This window comes from Sipha flava, unplaced genomic scaffold, assembly GCF_003268045.1.
Source record: "Sipha flava isolate LNK unplaced genomic scaffold, YSA_version1 107_pilon_pilon, whole genome shotgun sequence".
NCBI lineage: Eukaryota > Metazoa > Arthropoda > Insecta > Hemiptera > Aphididae > Sipha > Sipha flava.
Window position 1 is genome coordinate 843169 of NW_020271724.1, and position 21745 is coordinate 864913.

The window sequence follows — 21745 nt, forward strand, 5'->3', positions numbered from 1 at the left end:
CCCCCCCCCCCCCACGACGCCGTGGTGAAACCGGCTGCTTGGCGGTTCCAGCGACGACCTGTTGCCGACAAGTTGCACTTCTCGGTGTCCTTTCTCGTGTGCCCGGACGTGTTGGTCGCGCACATGGCCCGGTGGTGCGCTTTCGGCACGATCGTTGACCCGTTTTGCGGCTTCAGCCGCCTGGCCGTTCGGCTGGCGCGCACGTATCGAAAGGTGATCGCCGTGGACAACGACCCAGCCAAAATACATTTGGCCCACCGGAAGGCTCCGGAGCTCGGAGTCGCCTACTTCATTGAGTTTCGAGTCGGCGACTGCTTCGCGGCGCTATCCAGAGTGACGTCCGACGCGGTGATCACCTCGCTGCCGTGGAATCGAAACCAGAGGTTCAGTGCCAAAGATTTTTGCAGCCATTAGAAGGGTGGACTAGCCGGCATTCTCGGCGTGGCACGTGAGATCGCCCCCATAGTCGTTCTCCACGTACCCAAAACCATCCACATGTCTCAGATTGTGAAGTGTCGAGAGTTTTGGGCACATGGAGATCAAACACGTCAGCATTGAGGAGTAAAGAACTCCTTAAACGCCGTTCTGTACCTAGAGAGATTGAACGATGGCGGGGGAGCGATCGAACCGACCGTCTTCGAAGTGCTATTAAATCCGAAGTCGGTAGTAACGCCACAGAGACCATATGCGTAATCGCATGTTTAATCGGCAGTAGATGGAAGACATCGTGATCTAGAACATTCTCATTTCATATATTTTTATACATTTTTATACATTTTATAAATTTTTATTCATTTTTATACATTTTTTACATTATTTTATACATTTTTATATATTTTATAAATTTTTTTATATATATTTTTTCTGTACCTTTTGTTGAATGGAACTACTTTTTTAACTACCTAATTTAATTTGTCAATTTTTTTGGTTTTTTCCTCTCGCAGGGTTTTTCTTCTTTTTTACCATTGTTATAACATATTTATTTTTTTCATATTACCAATTTTTCTCTTTTTTTATAACAATTTTCACTTTTTTATATTTTCATCCTTTTGTACTACATTAATTTTTATACCTCTTACAAGAAAAAATAACATTTTTTTCTTGATCATTTATTAAAACAAACGGTTCGTTTTTTTGAAGTTACAGTTTCAGATGTATTTAAAACCAAGTGTACTTAAATTATGTTACTTACCAAAAAAAAAAAAACAACTTTACATCTACTTCTATGTATTACTTTTCTAATTGTATTAAAATCGTTGGATGTCAGGCCATAAGCAAATTGAATGTGTTGTGCTTATCAGTGGCGTATCCAGGATTCATTTAACGGGGGTGTTTCAAAATTTATTAGACTTATGGTAAGTAGAGCCTCTGCCCCCTCCCCTGAAATAAATAAATAAATTCCATGTATTAATATAAATGAAAATGATTACATTAAGACAGCATATGTAAAACCTACAAGTTGTATACAATGTTTATTCAAATAATCAAAGTTTACAATTTGGTGAAATACCATAAAATAAGGTCGACGGGGAGTGTTTTAACACCCATATCACCCCCTAAATACGCCCCTGGTGCTAATTTTTTTTGGTAATATAAAAAGTTCGGATTTTGGTTACCGGGTTTTATTTTTTTCTCTTGTTAGGCAAAAATGGTTAATCAATTTTATCGCATTTCAATGTTAATTCGAATCCCGATTGTTGAGTTGAAACTGGATTTAATTTTTCTCCGAGTAAAAACCGTGTTAACATTACACCGTAATATGTATTTTACCAAACCGTAACAAACAATTTACCTATATAGAAACATCTCTTTTAGCATAATAATAAGGTAAAATTAATTTAATGTATAAATGTATGTATAGGTATAAATGCAAATCATGTCTGTCAACATGCGTAAAATAAAAGAACCTGTAGGTAGGTATATACTAGTATTTATTATATATTAGTAAATATTATAACCTAAACTCTTTTAACTATTTTGAGTAAAATTTGTAAAAAGGTAAAAAGATTAAAGTTGCAGTTAACGCCTGTTACAATTTACCGTAAAAATCATATACAAATAAAGAATGTATAAAATACTTTATATATATTACCGGAAAAGATGAAAATTCAAGAATTGTCAGTATATTCTAGTCATTATTGACAATTACTGGAAAGGTTAGGCAATGTTGGATATTTCGTAGTTTTATCAACATTTCCGTATTATATTAGCAATATTATAAATCCGCATTCAAACAAATATCAACACCGCTTTATCGGTGATCGATCTGATTATGGAACTTTCAAGTCTTCATGAAATATATATTAATTTTAAATGACGAACATTTTTTTAAATTTGTTGTGGTGTTACGACCGGAGCCCTAGGCAAACCATTGCGGAGCACCAAAGGCTTCGCGGAGCACAGTTTGGGTACCGCTGTACTAGATTATATAATTCCAAGTGTAATATACCACGTAACAATAAAGATTAAGATTATGATTTATCCTAAATAGCTAATAAGTATTAAAATATATTAAATTAATTTTTAATGTTATTATCAATGCCTTCTTGTATTAGTAATTGTTATCAATGATTAGGTATTGACATTAATTCCTTACTAAATCAGGCATTATCGTTATTGACTAGTCATTTTCAACACGGACTGATTGTCATCTTTTCCGGTAACATATATACTCATATATCTAAATAGTTAAATGTGAATGTATAATAAATATTAAATTATTTAACTATGTAGTAGCCAGTTGGTATTTTGTATCACTGGGTACATGTAAATTCCACTGATTGGACCTTTTTTTCATGTAAATTTCACCGGTACGTTTTATTTATTTATTATTTTACCGTTATCGTAAATGTAAACTCCACCGATCCAAATTGTATTTAAAAATAATATTTTTAAAAAATTATTTTATATTTAAATCAATTATGAAACCACGAGGAGGCGGTTCAAATTATCTTCCAAAAAAATTATTTTTTTTTTCATTTATATTTTAAAATCAATATTTTTATTTGCAGTGATGAGCTAATTGTTATTTTAAAATATTGATTTGTAGTGATGAGAAGCTGCCTTTACGAATTCCATCTTGGTGATATTTTATCCTTTGAATAATGAAATTATGTTAGTTAAATATTGTTGACGTATTTTTGATGCAGAATTTCCTAAATAATTAGGTTCGTTAATACTGTTTAATTTAATGTAGGCAGTGTTGTATTGGAGGGTATAATGGGGTATACGGTGTATACACAATACGCTATTTTTATCCATGGCGTATAGCTTATGAGAAATTGACGATACGTGGGTATACGGCCGAATCTAGCGTATAGCTTGTAATTTGACAAATATATATAATAAATATATGTATAAATAATACAACTTTTGGTTATATTTATGACGTGTTCACATGTATTATTAGTTAAATTCAATTCAGCACTACATTGAGCCCATATTTTTGGTGGAAATAATGCTTCTTCTGATTAGTAAGTTTCTAAAATATAATCTGCAAATTGCAAAACATTTAAGTTTTCAGGTTTTATTGACATTAACTTATTCGTAAAAAGATTGAAAACATCTTCACTCTAAAAATACTAACGCAAAACAAATTTTAAGCCATTGACCTACTTCGGTGTTTGTTTTATAATGTTCCGTTAAATCACATTTTTGAATTGCTATCCACTAACTTTGTGTAACATGAAATCGACAACCCATCAACCTCGCCTTTGGCCATATTAATTCGCATCACATGGACACTAAAATTATTGAGCTGTCTTGGTAAAGGGCGTAAGCTTTATGGAGTCAATGTTAATGTTCATCAATGAAATTGTATTGATTTATAGAATACTTTGGCAGGTATTTTGTTATAAAGTAATTGTTAATTTACTGTTAAAGGGGCATGTGAATCAAAGAAAATAGGGATTTATTATTTTTTATTGATATATATATATATATATATACCCTACCCAAGCGTATAATACATATTATGGTTTATGAACTAATTGTGTAATGCATTAACTGTATATTAATGAAACAATTTCTGACCAATGGTTTCGACAACAGAATAGTTTATAAATAAAAATTATTGTTTGCTTATTAACAAATTGTCTTATAATACATTATCCTTTATTTTAAAAATGTTGACATCATTTTTTTATTTAAAATATTAAACACTCACACTTTATACCAACTTTAAAACAATAATTTATAATATTCAAATCTAAACAAATCTCATAAGTTATACATATTTGTTGCATATTTGCCTATTTTTACAATTTTGACTGAGTATATGGCATATTTTGATACTTTTTAGCGCATAAAAATTCGAGCTCTAATCATAAACAATAAAATCTTGCAGTAATATCAATCCAACTTTACATAAATATTTTTTTGGATAAAATAAGAATTCAATATAAATATAATTTAATAGCAGTTCCAATGGTTCATTACCTTTTTTAATCGGTTTGTTACAATTTTTACTTCACCATTAATTTATCACTCTTATTATTATATTTTAATGACCTCAAAAAAATTATAATCCGTCATTAATATTTATTAAATATATTTAATTCAGTTATAGTAAATAAAGATATAAAACTCACATACAAAAATTTTTTAAATATCTTCTGATTAAATACAAACTTCAATTTTAACAAAATTAATAAATTAGACTATCACATTACTAACTAAATTTAATTAAAATTAAACAATTTAGAGTTTTATAAAATATATGAGATACAAAATAATATATTTCACTTTTAAGTCATTTTTTGAATTATTGATTTCTCTTTTAACCATGTAATAAAAAATATTAATATAAATTTAATTAAAATAATTTTTTTTTAAATTTAAGCATCAGCCTTTGTAACAATAAAAAATAATATATACTGAGGTATATATTTATAAAATTACATCAACATAAAATGAACATATTTGACTAGGAAGCTTATAATTTTTTAAAAATTGAAAGAATCAATCTTCTATTTTCCATTTGACTACGCTGTATATTAATCAGCATATTTCTCAATTGTTCATGTTTGTATGCATCAGCGACTTCTTTTTTTTTCATATAACTAAGAAACCATTCAGGTGGTTGATCTGATTTATTGTCATCATGTGTTGGTGTTTCAGAACAAGTATTATCGTTTCCAACAATACTCATTACACTTTTTATATCATAGAAATACGGCCAATGTGTCTTTGACTTTTTACTTATACCTGACACTCTGCGATTATATGATCTTACTAAGCTATTCCACTTATTTTCTAAATCTTGTTCAGTCAGCATAACAATTCCAATACGGCGAAATTTCTTTAAAACAACAGGCCATATAGAATTTGGTTTTCGAACCCATTTTTTCACTTCATTTTCTGCATCAGTACGTAAATTTATAAGCTTACGTATAAGTTCTGGGTGCCACTTTTTTCCTTTTTTGGTTTCTATGTTACTTTCATCACTAGCATCTGAGTCTTCGTCTATCTCCACACTAAAATCCATATAAATGATTGTAGGAAAATATTTAATTTTACGTGTTTATATATTTAAACTTACTTTGTATCTGTTTTGTAATTATTTAACATTTCTCGTACATCAGATTGTTTCCATAAACCCTGCATGAATACAGGAACCAGTTCTTCACCAGGTCGCGGATGACTAATATCAGGAATTTCTATTGTTCCTCCCAACATCTGATCCATAATAGCAAAATAAGGCCATTTTACATCTTGGGATCCTTGAGTTTTTAGTTTGTCTAAGTTTTCTTCATATTGTTCAACACATTGATTCCATAAAGATTCTGCTTCATAGGATTCAATATCGGCATTTGTACCAAGACTTTTGTTCATCTTTGTAACTAAATCATACCATAAAAGGTCTTTTTCAGTTTCTTTAGTTGCATGGTCAAAACGATCAGCCATATTACGCCGTAATGAAAATAAAAGGAGGATCATTTCTTGGGTCCATAGTCGTATTTCTATAAGAAAATATATGTAATACTAAGTATAAGATCAAAATGGTCACTAATAATACATATACTCAAACATTTTTTCATAACAAATTAATTGATGAATAAGAATAAATAATAATTATAATAATAACCTTAAAATTATATAAAACCATTTGACAAATTGGACAATAATTGTTAAATTTAATTTTATATATTTATAGAGATGATTTTTGTCAGTTTATAAGAGTTTATTTAAAAACTTCAATTATTTATATAATTTATTAACTTAATTAATCAAAATTTCTTTATGTAAGAAAATAAAAGGAAATCAGAATAATTTTTTAAATTTAAATAAAAAGGGAAAGAAAAACAATATTAATTTTTAAATAATTCTTATTCATGTTAAAAAAAATGATCTTTATTAACTTTGTTGTTAGATCATTATGATTGTAATAAATTAATAATCCAAAATCAATTATTGAAAAATAAAATGAAAAAAATATCAATAGTTAGTTTAATTAGTCCTTAACTTATATACCTATTATAGGTACAATCTAATTACATTCTTCTTATCAACTTTATTGTCAAATAGATTATTTTAATTATTAGCTAATATTTGTTATTAGGCAATTGATAAAGAAGAGGGAGAAAACCAAAACAGAAATAAATTAATATTTCCTTAATATATTTAAAAAGACTAAAAATAATTATTATCCATTAATTAAAAATACCACTGTTGGCATTAGTAGTTGAAGTCAAAAAAAAATAATCCATGTCATCTTTTGAATCCATATCCATTATTTCACTGTTACTGAAAACAAATTCACATAATAAAATAAACAATACAATTTTCTATCATAAAAATAATATACATACTCTTCTTCTGTATCAAAATGATCAGCTCCAACATTTTTATTCATAGTTCCTATCATTTTGTCTACCTCAATAAAAGCATCAGGTTTCTTTAATTCGTCAGTGCCTTTGAGTATTTCATCCATAGCATTAAAATGTTCCCATCGTACACTGAAATCTCCCATATATTTAATTCTTTCTATATTTTTTCGATATGTAGCTGCTATATTTCTCCATTTATCATCACAATCTTTAGCAGTTACTTTTACAGATGGAATACCACTACTCATTCTTCGTGCAATCAGTTCCCATAATTTAAATTTATACTTCACTGTATTAAATTCTTTATTAAGACTACCACGCAATGCAATCAATAAAGATGTCATTTCAGTTGACCATTTTAAAGCCGGCACTAAAATTAAATTATTAATCATAATTATAACTAAAACTTATTTAAATTCTATTTATTAATTTTAATTTGATTTTATAAAACAAAACAAAAATTTCTTACTATTACTATCTGGAAAATATGCTTCATTTATATCATTCCACGAACTTGTTTCAGCAGTAGTTTGATTTACAACAACAGGCTTAATCTCAATGGAAGGTTTAATATTATTAGAAGTTCCACTAAAATAACACAATTTAATTGTACATATTATTTGATACAAATTTTACAACTTTAAAAATATTAGGAAATTATTTAAAATGCTCTTATAATATATATTAATTGCTAGTACATACTCATTTAAAAGAACACAGTGAAGCTCTTCAACACCATCATCTTGTACAATATTAGAAACTTCTAGTTCAATATATGAACTAGACAAATCTAAATAATCTGTTTTTGTAATATTAACTGGGTAGTTAATTAAATTTTGACCATTTGACACTAACATTCGTGAATTAATAATGGCTTTTAAGTAGTTCATCAAAACTTCCTCTAATAATAAAATGGTAATAATATTAATATAATTGAATAATAACAAGAATATAAAGTAAATTAGTATATAGTTTGTTGAATAAATGTATGAAATATTCTAAGTGCTAAAATATGGAAACTTCTTAATTCATGTTTCATGCACTAATTACTATAGAATATTTTCAAACTCAACTTAATTTTATCAACTATAAGTAATAGTGAAAATAATAATTCTGTATGTTGAGCCCTTGGGGTTTCCCTAGGGCTCTATTTATTTTACCATAAAAATGTAATAATATTACAATTATTGATTGTTACTTAGAACAACGAGCATATATATTTAAACAAGACTCCATCTAATCAAATATAATTTACCAATATGTGTATAAATACTATTAAAACCCCAACAAAAAAATATAATTGTTTAATTTTAAATAATATGGATTTCCATTCCAAATGTTACCCCACCAGGTATATTGTATATAAATATAATATTAAATATACATTATCTTGTTTTGAATTTCCTCTTATATATGTAATATGCTTCATAGAACATAGGCAAATAAAATTTTATATTAAATATTTCTTGAGCTTCAAAAAAAAAAAATACTACTTAAATAAACGTTCCGTGGATAAAAAAGTTTAAGAATCGTGATTTAGTTTAAACTGAAGTAGTATCTTAACTTCCTATAAAGACATTTACATCACTCCAGAATATAATTTATTTATTTACAATACCATTTGAAGAGATTAATAATTACTGGGATATTTAAGCATCATGTTTTAAAACAAGGGGCATACTTCTTTCTAATTATTCTCTAAATATTTTGAAAAACTCATCCTTAATTATATTTTCTCAAATATAAAAAAAAAATTATCTTATCATCAATTTAGTTATATTCATTATAAAAGTACGTATAAATAAAATTATTTAGTAAAATAACACATTTATACTCAAGTTATATGGCATTCGTAATTTTTATCTAGACCATGTTAAAAAAAAAAAATCATAGTTCTGTATATTTTTATATATAGTTGTGATAGAATATTTAAATTTTTAAAAATTATATATATAGGTACTCAAGTATTACAGGCAACTACTAAATGTGAATATATAATAAATGAGTATTTATTTAAATAATAGTTAAATAATTTTTTTTTCTTAACTTAATTAAAATTTAGATTTAATAATATTGTATGTATTTTTTTTTAATTTTTATTTTACAGGATTGAAAATTTAAGTCTAAACATCTATAGGCAAAATTATGAAGGCACAAATGTGATATAAAACCAAATACATTTTTATGAAACTTAATTTACACCTAAGAAAAATTATTAATGTTTCAAATTTCTAAACATACCATCTTTAATTTTTTCAACAGTTCGCTTATCCGTTTTAAATACAACTTGTTTATTATTGATCTTAAAAAACAGTTGTTCAGAATATACAGGTGTATCAGTATTTCTGGCCGTATAGTTCTCCATACTTAGAAACAGTGAGGCTACACTAAGATTCTAAGGCACACGGTAAAAATACAAATACCTGTAAGGGTTATACGGATAATGTCTTTAAAATTTTGAATAAAAAAAAAAAACGAAAATAACTTCTTTCTAACCAAAACTAAGTAAACATAGATATGAATCAACCGTTCAACACAACGCACTAATCGATGGAAAAAGGAAAAAGAAAATCGCCTCATTATCAATGGTGTTCATGTTATCTTTACTTTAGTAGCGCAGTCGCTAAATGATTTCACGTGTTACTCGTTTGATAAGGCTTGTACGAGAATAATAACTATAATTTAAAATTTGAAAATTTTTTATTGGTATCCTCTGCACAATGAAAAATCTAAAACTACACAAGTCTTGTGTGACGCGTGTCGAACAATTAAAAGATGCAACATCGGCCCTGATTATTAATAATTGTGAGTTTTGTTATGCTTCCAATTGTGCTGTTTGGCGTTTACACATAAATGATCAACCTCAACTAGTAGTTGACTTATCGAAAACAGGAATTTACTCAGGCAACGAAGATATTAAAATATTGTCTTATGTGTACAATGCACCGTGGGATTCGTTTGTTGTTGGTTGTTCTAATGGTGATGTATTGTTAATACATGAGAATATTGCCGAAGTTGCATATACATGCGAAGATGCAGTTGTTGACATATTATGCAGTCCAGATGCTGAGCGTTTTATTATATTGACCAAACAAAATCATGTAACTCTAATGACCGAGTGTTTTGAAGTCTTGAAAAATTTCAATATTGCTGAGGTAACTCTTGCTGAAAATAAACTGGTCAATGTTGGCTGGGGTAAAAAAGAAACTCAATTTCATGGATCAGAAGGAAAAGATAAAAGAGTGGTTAAAGAAGTTATTGGAGATGGTGATGATGCAGATGACTCAATAAATATTTGTTGGAGATCTGATGGCCTATTGTTTGCAATTGGATTTTTTAATAAAGTAACAAATTTAAGATCTATAAAAATATTCAATAAAGATGGAGTTCTACAGAATATAAGCGAACCTCTTTCAGGTATATAAGACCTTTCCTATTTAGAGTTTTGCGGTAAATTTGTAATTTTTTTTTAGGAGTACAAGCTGTTTTAAGTTGGAAAACTACTAAAGAACTAATATCATTTCCTCAGCACTCAAACGGAGTATATTCTATTAGTTTTATGGAAAAAAATGGACTTAAACATGGAGAATTTGCAATTCCATCTACCATCAATGTTAGTAGAAATATTTAAAAAAGGAAAAATTTATGTTTAATTTTTGTTTTTAAATTACAGGTAAAACAGTTAATGTGGAACCATGATTCTTCAATATTGTGTATTCAATGTTTTGATTCTAATAATAATTATTTATTATTTTTATCATGCACTAACTATAAATGGCAAATTAAAAAATGGATGACAATTGAACACACAATAATTACAGCTAAATGGTTTTCAGACAACAGTTTACAATTAGTTACCTCTAATGGTGTTTATTACACTCTACATTGGACTGACACTTTGTGTAAATCCAGTCCAGGAACTCTAGATTGGATTGCTGTTATAGATAATTGTAAGATAATTATTATTATAGTTATTTCTGAGTTTTAAAGTATGATTTATTTTTAGGTTCAGTATTATTAACACCATTCAAACAAGTTATTATACCACCTCCAATGTTTGATGTGATGTTAATCCTTGACTCTCCTGTTGATAGTGTTTTATATTTACCTTATGATTCAAGGTAAGATTAATATTTTATAACTTTATATTTCATTTGTGGTTGTAAAAGTACTTGTATCTATACATAATCTATATCTTGGTTATTTAAACTTAATTTGTGTTTTTTAATGTTATACACATGTGGAGCTAGTAAATGTTCCACTATTTTGGCTAAGCTATTTAATAACTAATTAAAACATCTAAGTTTCAATTTAAAATTAATTTTCACATTAAGTATCATATTCTAAGAATATAGCTATATAAAAAAAAACACTAAAATATAAATATTTTCAGAGCCATTGTAATTAATTTTAAAAAAGCTAAAATATACAAAAAATTAATTTAAATATTAATATAAATTATCTTATATGGTATATATATACCATGGTATATATATATATATTTGTGATAAAATAATAAGTATCTCATTAGTCAATAGGTATAATTTTATAAACTTATAATTACAATTTTATAAACCTTCAATATTCAAAAGTTTTTAACAATCATATGATTTTGTTAAATAGAATAAATTACTATAGCAAAATAATTTGTTAATATTTAGATATTTAGACTTACATATTTTATGGTTAAGTTGTGGCTTCAAGCTTTAGAAAATTAATTTGTTAGATTTTTAGCAAGCTTTACCATAGACGGACATTTGGTTGAATTTTTAGGGAGGCTTTAATAATTCAATGTTAAATAACCTGCTGGGACTTTGCCCCCACACCCTCTTCCTATGCACAAGTAAAATGTATTACTATTAAAAATATAGATATATTTAAATAGTTTAAAAAAAAAACACTAAATTATGTATATTTAAAAATAATAAATAATTTATTTTAATGACAAATATCTATTTGTATCAGAAAAGATATTCAAAATATCATCGCTTTTTATATTTTTCAATAAATAGTAATGAAAGATCGCTGAACCTATCTTCAACAAATGATGTCCTTAGCCAAGTTTTTATTTTTTTCATTGCACTGAAACTTCTTTCGCAAGTAGCCAAACTAATTGGTATTGTTAATGCTATTGTAAATAGTTTTTTATTATTTCTTATTTTATGATTTTCAAAAAAACGAACAGATAATTATAAAAATAATGAATCACATTTCTAACAAAGTTTTGATTTTGGAGGGGTTTTATGAGGTGTCTTGAGTATAAGGCACATTTGGTGGATTCTGACGGTTTCTTAAAAGTACTTTTAATTGTAATATTTAAATTACTTTATGATTAAAAAAAAATTTTAAAATAAAAACCTTTAAAAAGAGTTCAGTTCTTTATAATTATTTTTGTTGTTGTTGTGATAACTTTTATAAATTAAAAAAAATATTGAAACCAAAAGGATAAAATAATGTTAAAAAAAAAAAAAAACTTAAGTATAAAATAAATATTTTATATACATACATAATTATCTTATAAGTTGTTATTTAAGTAAATAATTAATTTTCTACCAAAGTTTTTTTTTGTCAAAGTTATAAACTTCACCATTTACTTATCAGTTTTATTCCATACATAATTGTATACATTTAAAACACACATAACTTATAAGTAATATCATTAATAAACTCTTATAGTTATAATTTGGCCTAAATATTAAATTTGTTTTTAACGATATCAAAATAAACTTAGACTATAAAGTATACATATTTATTAGTATTTAATTGTGTGTTTCATATAGTTAAATTTTATTATTAAAATAATTAATTGTATTTTTAAAATAAAACCGCGTTTATTTGTTGCTGTTGATCAACAATATAACCTATAAAAGTATATATACTCCTTGGAATCGTTTACACATAATATTATGATAATATAAAGATTATATAAAATTTAATATTGTGTTTAGTGTTATATTTTTCTAACGGTGAACTTGTGCATAAATTATTTGTTTCGTTTGAAGAAGTTAAGAAATTAATTTAACAATATGTATGACATGGGAGATGATGAATATGAAGAAGAAGAGGAGACCGAAGAAATTTCTAGCGAACTTTGGCAAGAAGCTTGCTGGATTGTGATTAATTCTTATTTCGATGAAAAAGGTTTGGTTAGGCAACAATTGGACTCTTTTGATGAATTCATTCAAATGTCTGTGCAACGTATAGTTGAAGATTCGCCCCAAATTGAATTACATGCAGAATCACAACATACGCATGGAGAAATTGATACTCCTACACAATATCACATTAAGTTTGAACAGATTTATTTATCGAAACCTACTCATTGGGAAAAAGATGGTTCACCATCTCCTATGATGCCTAATGAAGCTAGGTTGCGTAATTTAACATATTCTGCCCCTTTATATGTAGATATTACAAAAACTGTAATCAAAGATGGCGAAGAGCCAGTTGTTACTCAACATTCTAAATCTTTTATTGGTAAAATACCTATAATGTTAAGATCAACGTATTGTCTTTTGTTTGGTCTGAATGATCGTGATTTGACTGAGTTAAATGAATGTCCACTAGATCCTGGTGGTTATTTCATTATAAATGGTTCTGAAAAAGTCCTGATAGCTCAAGAAAAAATGGCTACAAATACTGTATATGTATTTAGTATGAAAGATGGAAAGTATGCATTCAAGGCTGAAATAAGATCTTGTTTAGAACATTCTTCTCGTCCGACTTCTACTCTTTGGGTTAATATGATGGCACGTGGTGGTCAAAGCATAAAAAAATCTGCCATCGGTCAAAGGATAATAGCTATCTTACCATACATTAAACAAGAAATACCTATTATGATAGTATTTAGAGCTTTAGGATTTGTGGCAGATCGTGATATTTTGGAACATATTATTTATGACTTTGATGATCCAGAAATGATGGAAATGGTAAAACCTTCTTTAGATGAAGCTTTTGTAATACAAGAACAAAATGTTGCATTAAATTTTATTGGTTCTCGTGGAGCAAGACCTGGAGTAACTAAAGAAAAACGTATTAAATACGCTAGAGAAATTCTACAGAAAGAAATGTTGCCTCATGTTGGTGTTTCTGATTTTTGTGAAACTAAAAAGGCATATTTTTTGGGTTATATGGTTCATCGTCTCCTTTTGGCTTCACTTGGTAGACGTGAATTAGATGACAGAGATCATTACGGTAACAAACGTTTAGATTTGGCTGGGCCATTGTTGGCATTTTTATTTAGAGGATTATTCAAAAACTTAATGAAAGAAGTGCGTATGTATGCTCAAAAGTTCATTGATCGTGGAAAAGATTTTAATCTAGACTTAGCTATTAAAACAAAACTAATAACAGATGGTTTAAGATATTCATTAGCTACAGGAAACTGGGGTGATCAGAAAAAGGCTCATCAAGCAAGGGCTGGTGTATCTCAGGTATTAAACAGACTGACATTTGCTTCAACGTTATCACATTTAAGACGTGTTAATTCTCCTATTGGTCGTGATGGTAAATTAGCAAAACCTCGTCAATTGCATAATACTCTGTGGGGCATGTTATGTCCAGCTGAAACTCCTGAAGGTGCTGCAGTTGGCTTGGTAAAAAATCTTGCTTTGATGGCATACATATCGGTTGGTTCCCAGCCTTCACCAATTTTGGAATTTTTAGAAGAATGGAGCATGGAAAATTTAGAAGAAATTGCTCCTTCAGCTATTGTAGATGCAACTAAAATATTTGTAAATGGATGTTGGGTTGGTATTCATCGTGATCCCGAACAATTAATGGGTACTTTAAGAAAACTGCGACGTCAAATGGATATTATTGTAAGTGAAGTTAGTATTATTCGTGATATACGAGATCGTGAAATTCGAATTTACACAGATGCGGGCCGTATTTGCCGACCATTACTAATTGTTGAAAATGGTAAATTATTATTAAAGAAACGCCATATTGATAGCTTAAAAGAACGTGATTATAACAACTATGGATGGCAAGTACTTGTTTCAAATGGTGTTGTTGAATATATTGATACTTTAGAAGAAGAAACCACTATGATTGCTATGTCACCTGATGATTTAAGACAAGAAAAAGAATATGCTTACTGTACAACTTATACACATTGTGAAATTCATCCTGCTATGATATTGGGAGTATGTGCATCTATTATTCCATTTCCTGATCATAATCAAAGTCCTAGGAATACGTATCAAAGTGCTATGGGTAAACAAGCAATGGGTGTTTACATTACCAACTACCATGTTCGGATGGATACATTAGCTCATGTTTTATATTATCCACATAAACCGCTTGTTACAACAAGATCTATGGAATATTTACGATTTAGAGAACTTCCTGCCGGTATAAATTCTATTGTAGCTATTTTATGTTACACTGGATATAATCAAGAAGATAGTGTTATATTAAATGCTTCTGCAGTTGAAAGAGGATTCTTTAGATCTGTGTTTTTCCGTTCATATAAAGATTCTGAATCAAAACGAATTGGAGATCAAGAAGAAGTATTTGAAAAACCTAATCGCCAGTCATGTCAAGGAATGAGAAATGCTATTTATGATAAGTTGGATGATGATGGTATAATCTCTCCTGGTCTCAGGGTGTCTGGTGATGATGTTATTATAGGTAAGACAATGACACTTCCTGACAATGAAGATGAGCTTGAAGGAACTACCAAAAAATTTTCAAAACGAGATTGCAGTACATTTTTAAGAAACAGTGAAACTGGTCTCATCGACCAAGTTTTGTTAACATTAAATTCAGAAGGTTATAAATTTTGTAAAATTCGTGTTCGTTCTGAAAGAATACCTCAAATAGGTGATAAATTTGCTTCAAGACATGGTCAAAAAGGAACATGTGGAATACAGTACAGACAAGAAGATATGCCTTTTACTTGTGAAGGTATAACACCTGATATTATTATAAATCCACATGCTATCCCTTCTCGTATGACAATTGGACATTTAATCGAGTGCTTACAAGGGAAAGTATCTTCAAATAAAGGAGAAATTGGTGATGCTACACCATTTAATGATGCTGTTAATGTACAAAAAATTTCAACTTTGTTACAAGAATATGGTTATCATTTACGAGGAAATGAAGTTATGTACAATGGTTTTTCTGGAAGAAAAATCAATGCCCAAATATTCTTGGGACCTACTTATTATCAACGTCTTAAGCACATGGTAGATGATAAGATACATTCGAGGGCAAGAGGACCTGTTCAAATATTAGTTCGACAACCTATGGAAGGAAGAGCAAGGTAATATTACATTTTAAAGTGGATTTTATATTATTGTTTTATTTATTAATAATTTGTTGATTTTAGGGATGGTGGTTTACGTTTTGGAGAAATGGAACGTGATTGTCAAATAGCCCATGGAGCTGCTCAATTTTTACGTGAACGTTTGTTTGAAGTGTCTGACCCTTACCGTATACATATATGTAATTTCTGTGGATTGATTGCCATTGCAAATTTAAGAAATAACACTTTTGAATGTAAAGGCTGTAAAAATAAAACACAAATTTCTCAAGTTAAATTACCATATGCAGCAAAGTTATTATTCCAAGAACTTATGTCTATGAATATTGCTCCTAGACTTATGGTTACTAATTAAATTATATTTCATATAGTTCTGAAAATACCAACTTTTTCATATGTATTTTACTTTATTTATAAATTTAAGATAATGTATTTTAATATAATACTATTGTACTAAATAAATGTCAATATTAAAAATGTTGCAATTATTATAATATGACTTTTGTATGGAAATTAGATTTAATTATTAATAAAGTATATTTCAATTTTTATATTTACCAAATACTTTAATTGTTAATTTGATATCCCTATTGACAGAGAAAAAATAGTTTTTAAATTATTAAATCTTTGCATGTTTTTAGTAAAAATGGAAATGATATTTGTGTCATCACTAATGATAGGAGTGTTCATTTTTATCAGTATAGAGAAGGATCGTACATCAAAAATAGTAAGTCATTTATATAATTGTTTTTATCTTAAGTTATGTTTAAAATATTGTATTACTTTTTAAATGATAGTTGAGAATATTAAATTAATATCAAATAAACAAATTCTGTTGATTTTTTATATATTTTTTTTTTTTATGTAATGAATATGAAAAAAAAAAATTATAAACTAAATAAAAATAGTAATTGTTCTTTAAACTTGATAAAATATGTGAAGTTAAACTACGAGTATTCAAATAATAAATATTTACATATTTTCATTATTTTTAAGGCAGTAATTGTGTTAGTAAGTTAATAGTATTATTTCATAATTTGTATACTAATGATGTATAAAAATGTTATCTAATATTAAATCAAAAACTAATAACAAAAGCTATTAGTTTTTTAGATTGATTATTAAATAATTTTATTTGGTATGCAAATCTTTCAATATTTTACTTAAATTTGTTATGTGTATATATTATATTTTAATTTTATTTTTTTCATAGAAACTATTAACAGTTTGCCAAACATGACTGGATTAGTAAACCATTGGTTTTGGTTAAATGAAAATACCCTCGCATTTAGTTTATCAGAAATTGGGGATATTCATCACCTGTGTGTTGCTAAAATTGATAATGATTTCAAAGACATGTAACTTCTAAATAATTTTATTTCACTAAAATATGTTCTTAGATTTATTAATTGATTTTAGAACTAAGTACATTGTGGAAAAATCTGTTGTTGGTATTTTGAACCATAAAAATGGAGCTCTAATTCAATTATCAAATGGACATGTATTATTGTGGAATGAAGAGATGGATCAAATTGATTCTTATCTTTATTTGCCCGAAGAGTGTACATATACAAGTATAATGAACAATAAAATATATGCTCTTGGTGTATCAAAAAGACTTTTTGAAAATGATAAAGTGATTCTACACAATGTAGGATCATTTTGTATTCGTTATCCATTTGTGTTAGCTGCCACATTGAATGAAAGGCTTATAGCGCATAATGTACAACCTACCAAAGTAATATTAAATAATAATAATTTTTTTGAAAAAAAAAAGAATAAATTACGCTTATTTCAGGATATTGGTGATCAATATCAACGGCGAGTTGAATCTGGGTCAAGAATTTTAACAGTAACTGGTAATTCAGTTATACTACAATTACCAAGAGGTAACTTAGAAACAATTAGACCAAGACCTCTAACAATTTTGTCAGCTGTTGAACTTCTTCGAGAAAGAAAATATTTTGTAGCATTTGATCTTCTACGTAAGGAACGTATAAACCTTAATGTAATATGTGATTTAGATCCTTTAAAGTTTATTGAGGATTTGAATGAATTTGTCGTCCAAATAAAAGATTCATCTTGGATAAGTTTATTTATTACTGAATTAGAAGACAAAAATTATTTGAACACTGTTTATGCTTCTCAGTTCCAACAAAATAAAGTAAAAGAATTAAATAATAAAGTATTCACTGTGTGTTCACATTTAATGAATATGTTAAACAAACTTGATACAAACAAATATGCTTTTCCATTACTTGGATGTTTTGTTAAATTAAAACGTTTTGATTTAGCTTTAAATCTTGCATCTCTAAATAATGACTATTTAAAGCATTTACTATTTTTAGTGGATGTAGACAAATTATACAAAGCCTCACTTGCTGAGTATAATTTAGAAATGGCTATGAAAATTATAAGTAAGGGTCTATTATTTTATCCTTCATAATAATTTATACATTTTATTTGATTTATATTTATATTGTACCGTTAGATAATTCACAGCTTGATCCAAAAGAATATGTACCATTTTTAAGAGAATTAGAAAAAATGGAATATCATTACATGCGTTTTACAATTGATGATAAATTAAAAAATAAAGAATCAGCCATAAAAAATTTAATTCTTTGTGGAGGACAATTTGACGATTGTTTAAAATATATTATTGATAACAACCTTTATTCTTATGCATTAACTTTATTCAATAAAAATCAAAATGAGTAAGTAACATGAAAAAATATTATACTTTATTTTAAATAGAAAATATGTTTTTGTTAGTATACAATGGTATAATAATATAAAAATTAATATAAAATTAAAAAAAGTAAAATGATAAGTATAATATATGAAATAAGTAAAATGATATATAATAAACATTAGGTAAGCCTACTCTGAAAATATATTAAATTCCCAGTCTCCAATTGTATTTTAAATATTAAACCTTAATACTGCTGTATAAAGAAATTTAGTTACTTTTAAATGCATTTTTGTAAAAATCTAAATAAATTTAACATTCTTAATTAAAAATAAATTATTCGTATTTTGGTACCAATATTTTAATATTGGTTAGTATGAATTTATTTATAATATCATTGTTATAAAATTATTTATTTATTCAATAATTGACAGACATACATAACAGGGATATAGGTATTAAAAACATTTGTTTAGAAATCAAAAACTATATATCTTTATTACCCTATTCTCTTTGTATGTTGTATTCATTAATGAACATTGGCAATCATGTTAGTTATTTGATTTTTATTAATGACTGTTCTGAATAATGATATTGTAATTGTACGAACCACCTACTGAGGTTGTCCATCCTAGAAAAGCGGTCTTCCTCGGTTTCTTCTTCCAAATATTTTACCCGGAATCATTAATTGTAGTATACTATATTTTTCTGTATGTCGCAATAACATGGTCCAGTTATTGAAGTTTTTCGTATTTTTATTGTTTTAACTACTGTTTTATTTCCTATTTAAAATTTTAATTTTAATTACTTTCTTTAAAAAATAATTTTTATCGTTAATAAAATTCTAGCTTATATAAAAATTTAAATATGATATTGAATAAACAATTAATTGAAATTATATTTATTTAAAATACTCTACTATAAAAAGTTCTTTTAATTATATTGAAAGTAAAATATATTGTTTTATTATAGGTATAAAGTAATCGCAAAATATTTTGGCGATTTTTTATATTCTAAAATTGATTACAAACAGGCCGCATTAATGTATAATCGAAGTACTGAACGTAATAAAGCTGTTGATTCTTATTTAAAAGCGGGATTTTGGAAAGAATCTATAGAGCTGTCTTATGAACTAAATTTTGAGTAACTATAATTTTTCTATTATGATAGTAAAATTATGTATGTTTATTATTTTATATTGTTGTTTAGTGATGCTGAAATGAATCTAATTAGAAAAAACATTTTATCCATGTTATCATCAACACAAAAATTTAAAGAAGCTGCAGATTTTGCTGAATTTGAGTTGAAAGATACTAAATTAGCTGTAGAATATTGTATAAAAGCTCAAGATTATATTCATGCACTGTATTTAGCTCGATCCAGATCAATACTTGATATAAAGTTAGGTATATATTTCATAATTTTTTATAAAACTGCTTAACTTACCTATGTAATTATTTTTATGCTCTTATAATTTTTTCATGTTTTATATTTGTATACATAATATATTTTTTTAATAATATATATATATACATATATATATATATTTGTTTTTTAGAAAATCTTATAAAGTCAACTTGTTTAAGCACTGCTCAAAATCTTATTTCTGAGATTAATTCACAAAATGATACTTTTGTTACATTAGTGAAACGTTTAATTGAAGTTAGAAATGAAAGTTCTAGTGTATCAATCACCTATGGTATTATTCAGTATAACTTTTAGTATTTATATTTTTAATTAATAAATTTAATATATATTTTTTTAGATAACTTAAATGATACAAGTTCTGAAATTAGTAGTGTTTCATCTTATCGTTCTTCAAGGTATAATATTTTCCTAATATAATTTATTTATAAAGCAAATCAATAAATCATTAGTAATATAATTTTAATTACAGTACTCGCACTAGCTGCAGAAGTGCTCGAAAACAACAACGTAAAATGTGGAATTTGAAAAAAGGCAATTTTCGAGAAGAACCTACTATTGTTTTGACTTTGAAACAAATAATGGAAAAAATTGAAAAATTGATAGGTAATTAGTTTGAATTAAAATATTTGCATAAATCAAAGAATTACTGAATTATATATATATATATGTTTTAACAGATGATGTAAAAAATATCTGTGTCTTACTTGTTAAATTAGAAGAATTAAATATTTGTTGTGATCTGCAAACGGCAATGGAATCTTTTCAAACTACCATACTTAATCATAAGTCTATTGTTTGGCCTATTTTTGTAAGTTATTTATTAATAATATATTTTAAACTAAAATATTGTTCATAGATGTATAGAACTAATTAAAAAAATAGTATTTAATTAATAAAGAAAAAAAATAAAATAAAAAAATAAAAAATAATAAAGAAATTTGTTAATTTCTATTTTTATTTTATTTTTAGAATGAAATTGAACAAATTATTGAAGGTAAATAATAATATTAATATTGTTTTGTTAAAAATTAAAAACCAATGTATAATTAAATAAATGAGTTATTGTGTGCTTATTTTTCAGATGCTATTCTTTTGAGTCCTTTGAAAATTGTACCAGATAAAAGTTGGAAACTATCCATATTGGAATAATATTTTCATCATAATGTCTTATAAATATATACTTTTCGTTAATATTTATATGGATGCTTTATTTTTAATATGAAATATTTAAATCAGTTTTTTCTGTATACTTATGTATATTATGAATTTAATTGTGTATTAATATAATAATGGTGAATTTAAGTGAAGCAAGTATATGACTTTTTATTTCAATTTGTCTTTTCTCTTATATGTATATTTATATACATACAGTGTGATCACGATAAGTGGAAACACTCAATAACTTTGTGCAGGCTTTATATTTCAATTCTGCTTTTTTGGGTTACTAATAATCGAGTGTTGGCTCAACCCACTTAAAGCCACTGAGCGGCATAAATTGGGACATAGCCCACCAATATAAGTTATTAC

At 26.8% G+C, this 21745-nt stretch overlaps 4 protein-coding genes across 4 annotated transcripts; 3 read left to right on the top strand and 1 right to left on the bottom strand.

Annotated features, from left to right (window-relative positions):
* Window positions 1–44: 44 nt before the first annotated feature.
* LOC112685942 (trimethylguanosine synthase-like) lies at window positions 45–668 on the top strand (the record flags this gene model as incomplete). The annotated part of the gene is given in 1 exon segment (XM_025558015.1): window positions 45–668. A coding segment is annotated over 1 exon segment (370 nt), but the record flags the coding sequence as incomplete, so codon positions are not given.
* Window positions 669–4832: 4164 nt separating this feature from the next.
* LOC112685935 lies at window positions 4833–9362 on the bottom strand. The gene is made up of 7 exons (XM_025558000.1): window positions 9069–9362; window positions 7530–7728; window positions 7297–7415; window positions 6810–7197; window positions 6665–6744; window positions 5540–5960; window positions 4833–5474 (listed from the first exon to the last, which is right to left on the bottom strand). Exons 1-7 carry the CDS (start codon window positions 9190–9192, stop codon window positions 4934–4936), a joined length of 1872 nt encoding a protein of 623 aa, XP_025413785.1. The 5' UTR covers window positions 9193–9362; the 3' UTR covers window positions 4833–4933.
* Window positions 9363–9451: 89 nt separating this feature from the next.
* Window positions 9452–21418, top strand: LOC112685920 (elongator complex protein 1). Its single transcript, XM_025557975.1, has 17 exons — window positions 9452–10244; window positions 10301–10440; window positions 10501–10777; window positions 10834–10948; window positions 16740–16825; window positions 17312–17456; window positions 17518–17836; window positions 17897–18515; window positions 18590–18815; window positions 19763–19933; window positions 20000–20196; window positions 20349–20489; window positions 20556–20613; window positions 20688–20821; window positions 20896–21026; window positions 21188–21212; window positions 21300–21418. The coding sequence occupies exons 1-17, from the start codon at window positions 9548–9550 to the stop codon at window positions 21365–21367; spliced, it is 3549 nt and encodes a 1182-aa protein (XP_025413760.1). The 5' UTR covers window positions 9452–9547; the 3' UTR covers window positions 21368–21418.
* LOC112685927 (DNA-directed RNA polymerase II subunit RPB2) lies at window positions 12783–16502 on the top strand. Its single transcript, XM_025557987.1, has 2 exons — window positions 12783–16098; window positions 16165–16502. The coding sequence occupies exons 1-2, from the start codon at window positions 12854–12856 to the stop codon at window positions 16451–16453; spliced, it is 3534 nt and encodes a 1177-aa protein (XP_025413772.1). The 5' UTR covers window positions 12783–12853; the 3' UTR covers window positions 16454–16502.
* Window positions 21419–21745: the final 327 nt, after the last annotated feature.

What these genes read in the sequence shown, in the direction of transcription:
- LOC112685920 (XM_025557975.1), top strand. Translation starts at nt 9,548, where the DNA reads ATGAAAAATCTAAAACTACACAAGTCTTGTGTGACGCGTGTCGAACAA. An exon ending in GATAATGATTTCAAAGACAT is followed by an intron (nt 17,457 to 17,517) that starts GTAACTTCTAAA and finishes AATTGATTTTAG; the next exon opens with AACTAAGTACATTGTGGAAA. An exon ending in TCATCTTATCGTTCTTCAAG is followed by an intron (nt 20,614 to 20,687) that starts GTATAATATTTT and finishes TTTTAATTACAG; the next exon opens with TACTCGCACTAGCTGCAGAA.
- LOC112685927 (XM_025557987.1), top strand. Translation starts at nt 12,854, where the DNA reads ATGTATGACATGGGAGATGATGAATATGAAGAAGAAGAGGAGACCGAA. An exon ending in CCTATGGAAGGAAGAGCAAG is followed by an intron (nt 16,099 to 16,164) that starts GTAATATTACAT and finishes TGTTGATTTTAG; the next exon opens with GGATGGTGGTTTACGTTTTG.
- LOC112685935 (XM_025558000.1), bottom strand. Translation starts at nt 9,192, where the DNA reads ATGGAGAACTATACGGCCAGAAATACTGATACACCTGTATATTCTGAA. An exon ending in TGTTGAAAAAATTAAAGATG is followed by an intron (nt 7,729 to 9,068) that starts GTATGTTTAGAA and finishes TTTTATTATTAG; the next exon opens with AGGAAGTTTTGATGAACTAC. An exon ending in CATTTTGATACAGAAGAAGA is followed by an intron (nt 6,745 to 6,809) that starts GTATGTATATTA and finishes ATTTGTTTTCAG; the next exon opens with TAACAGTGAAATAATGGATA.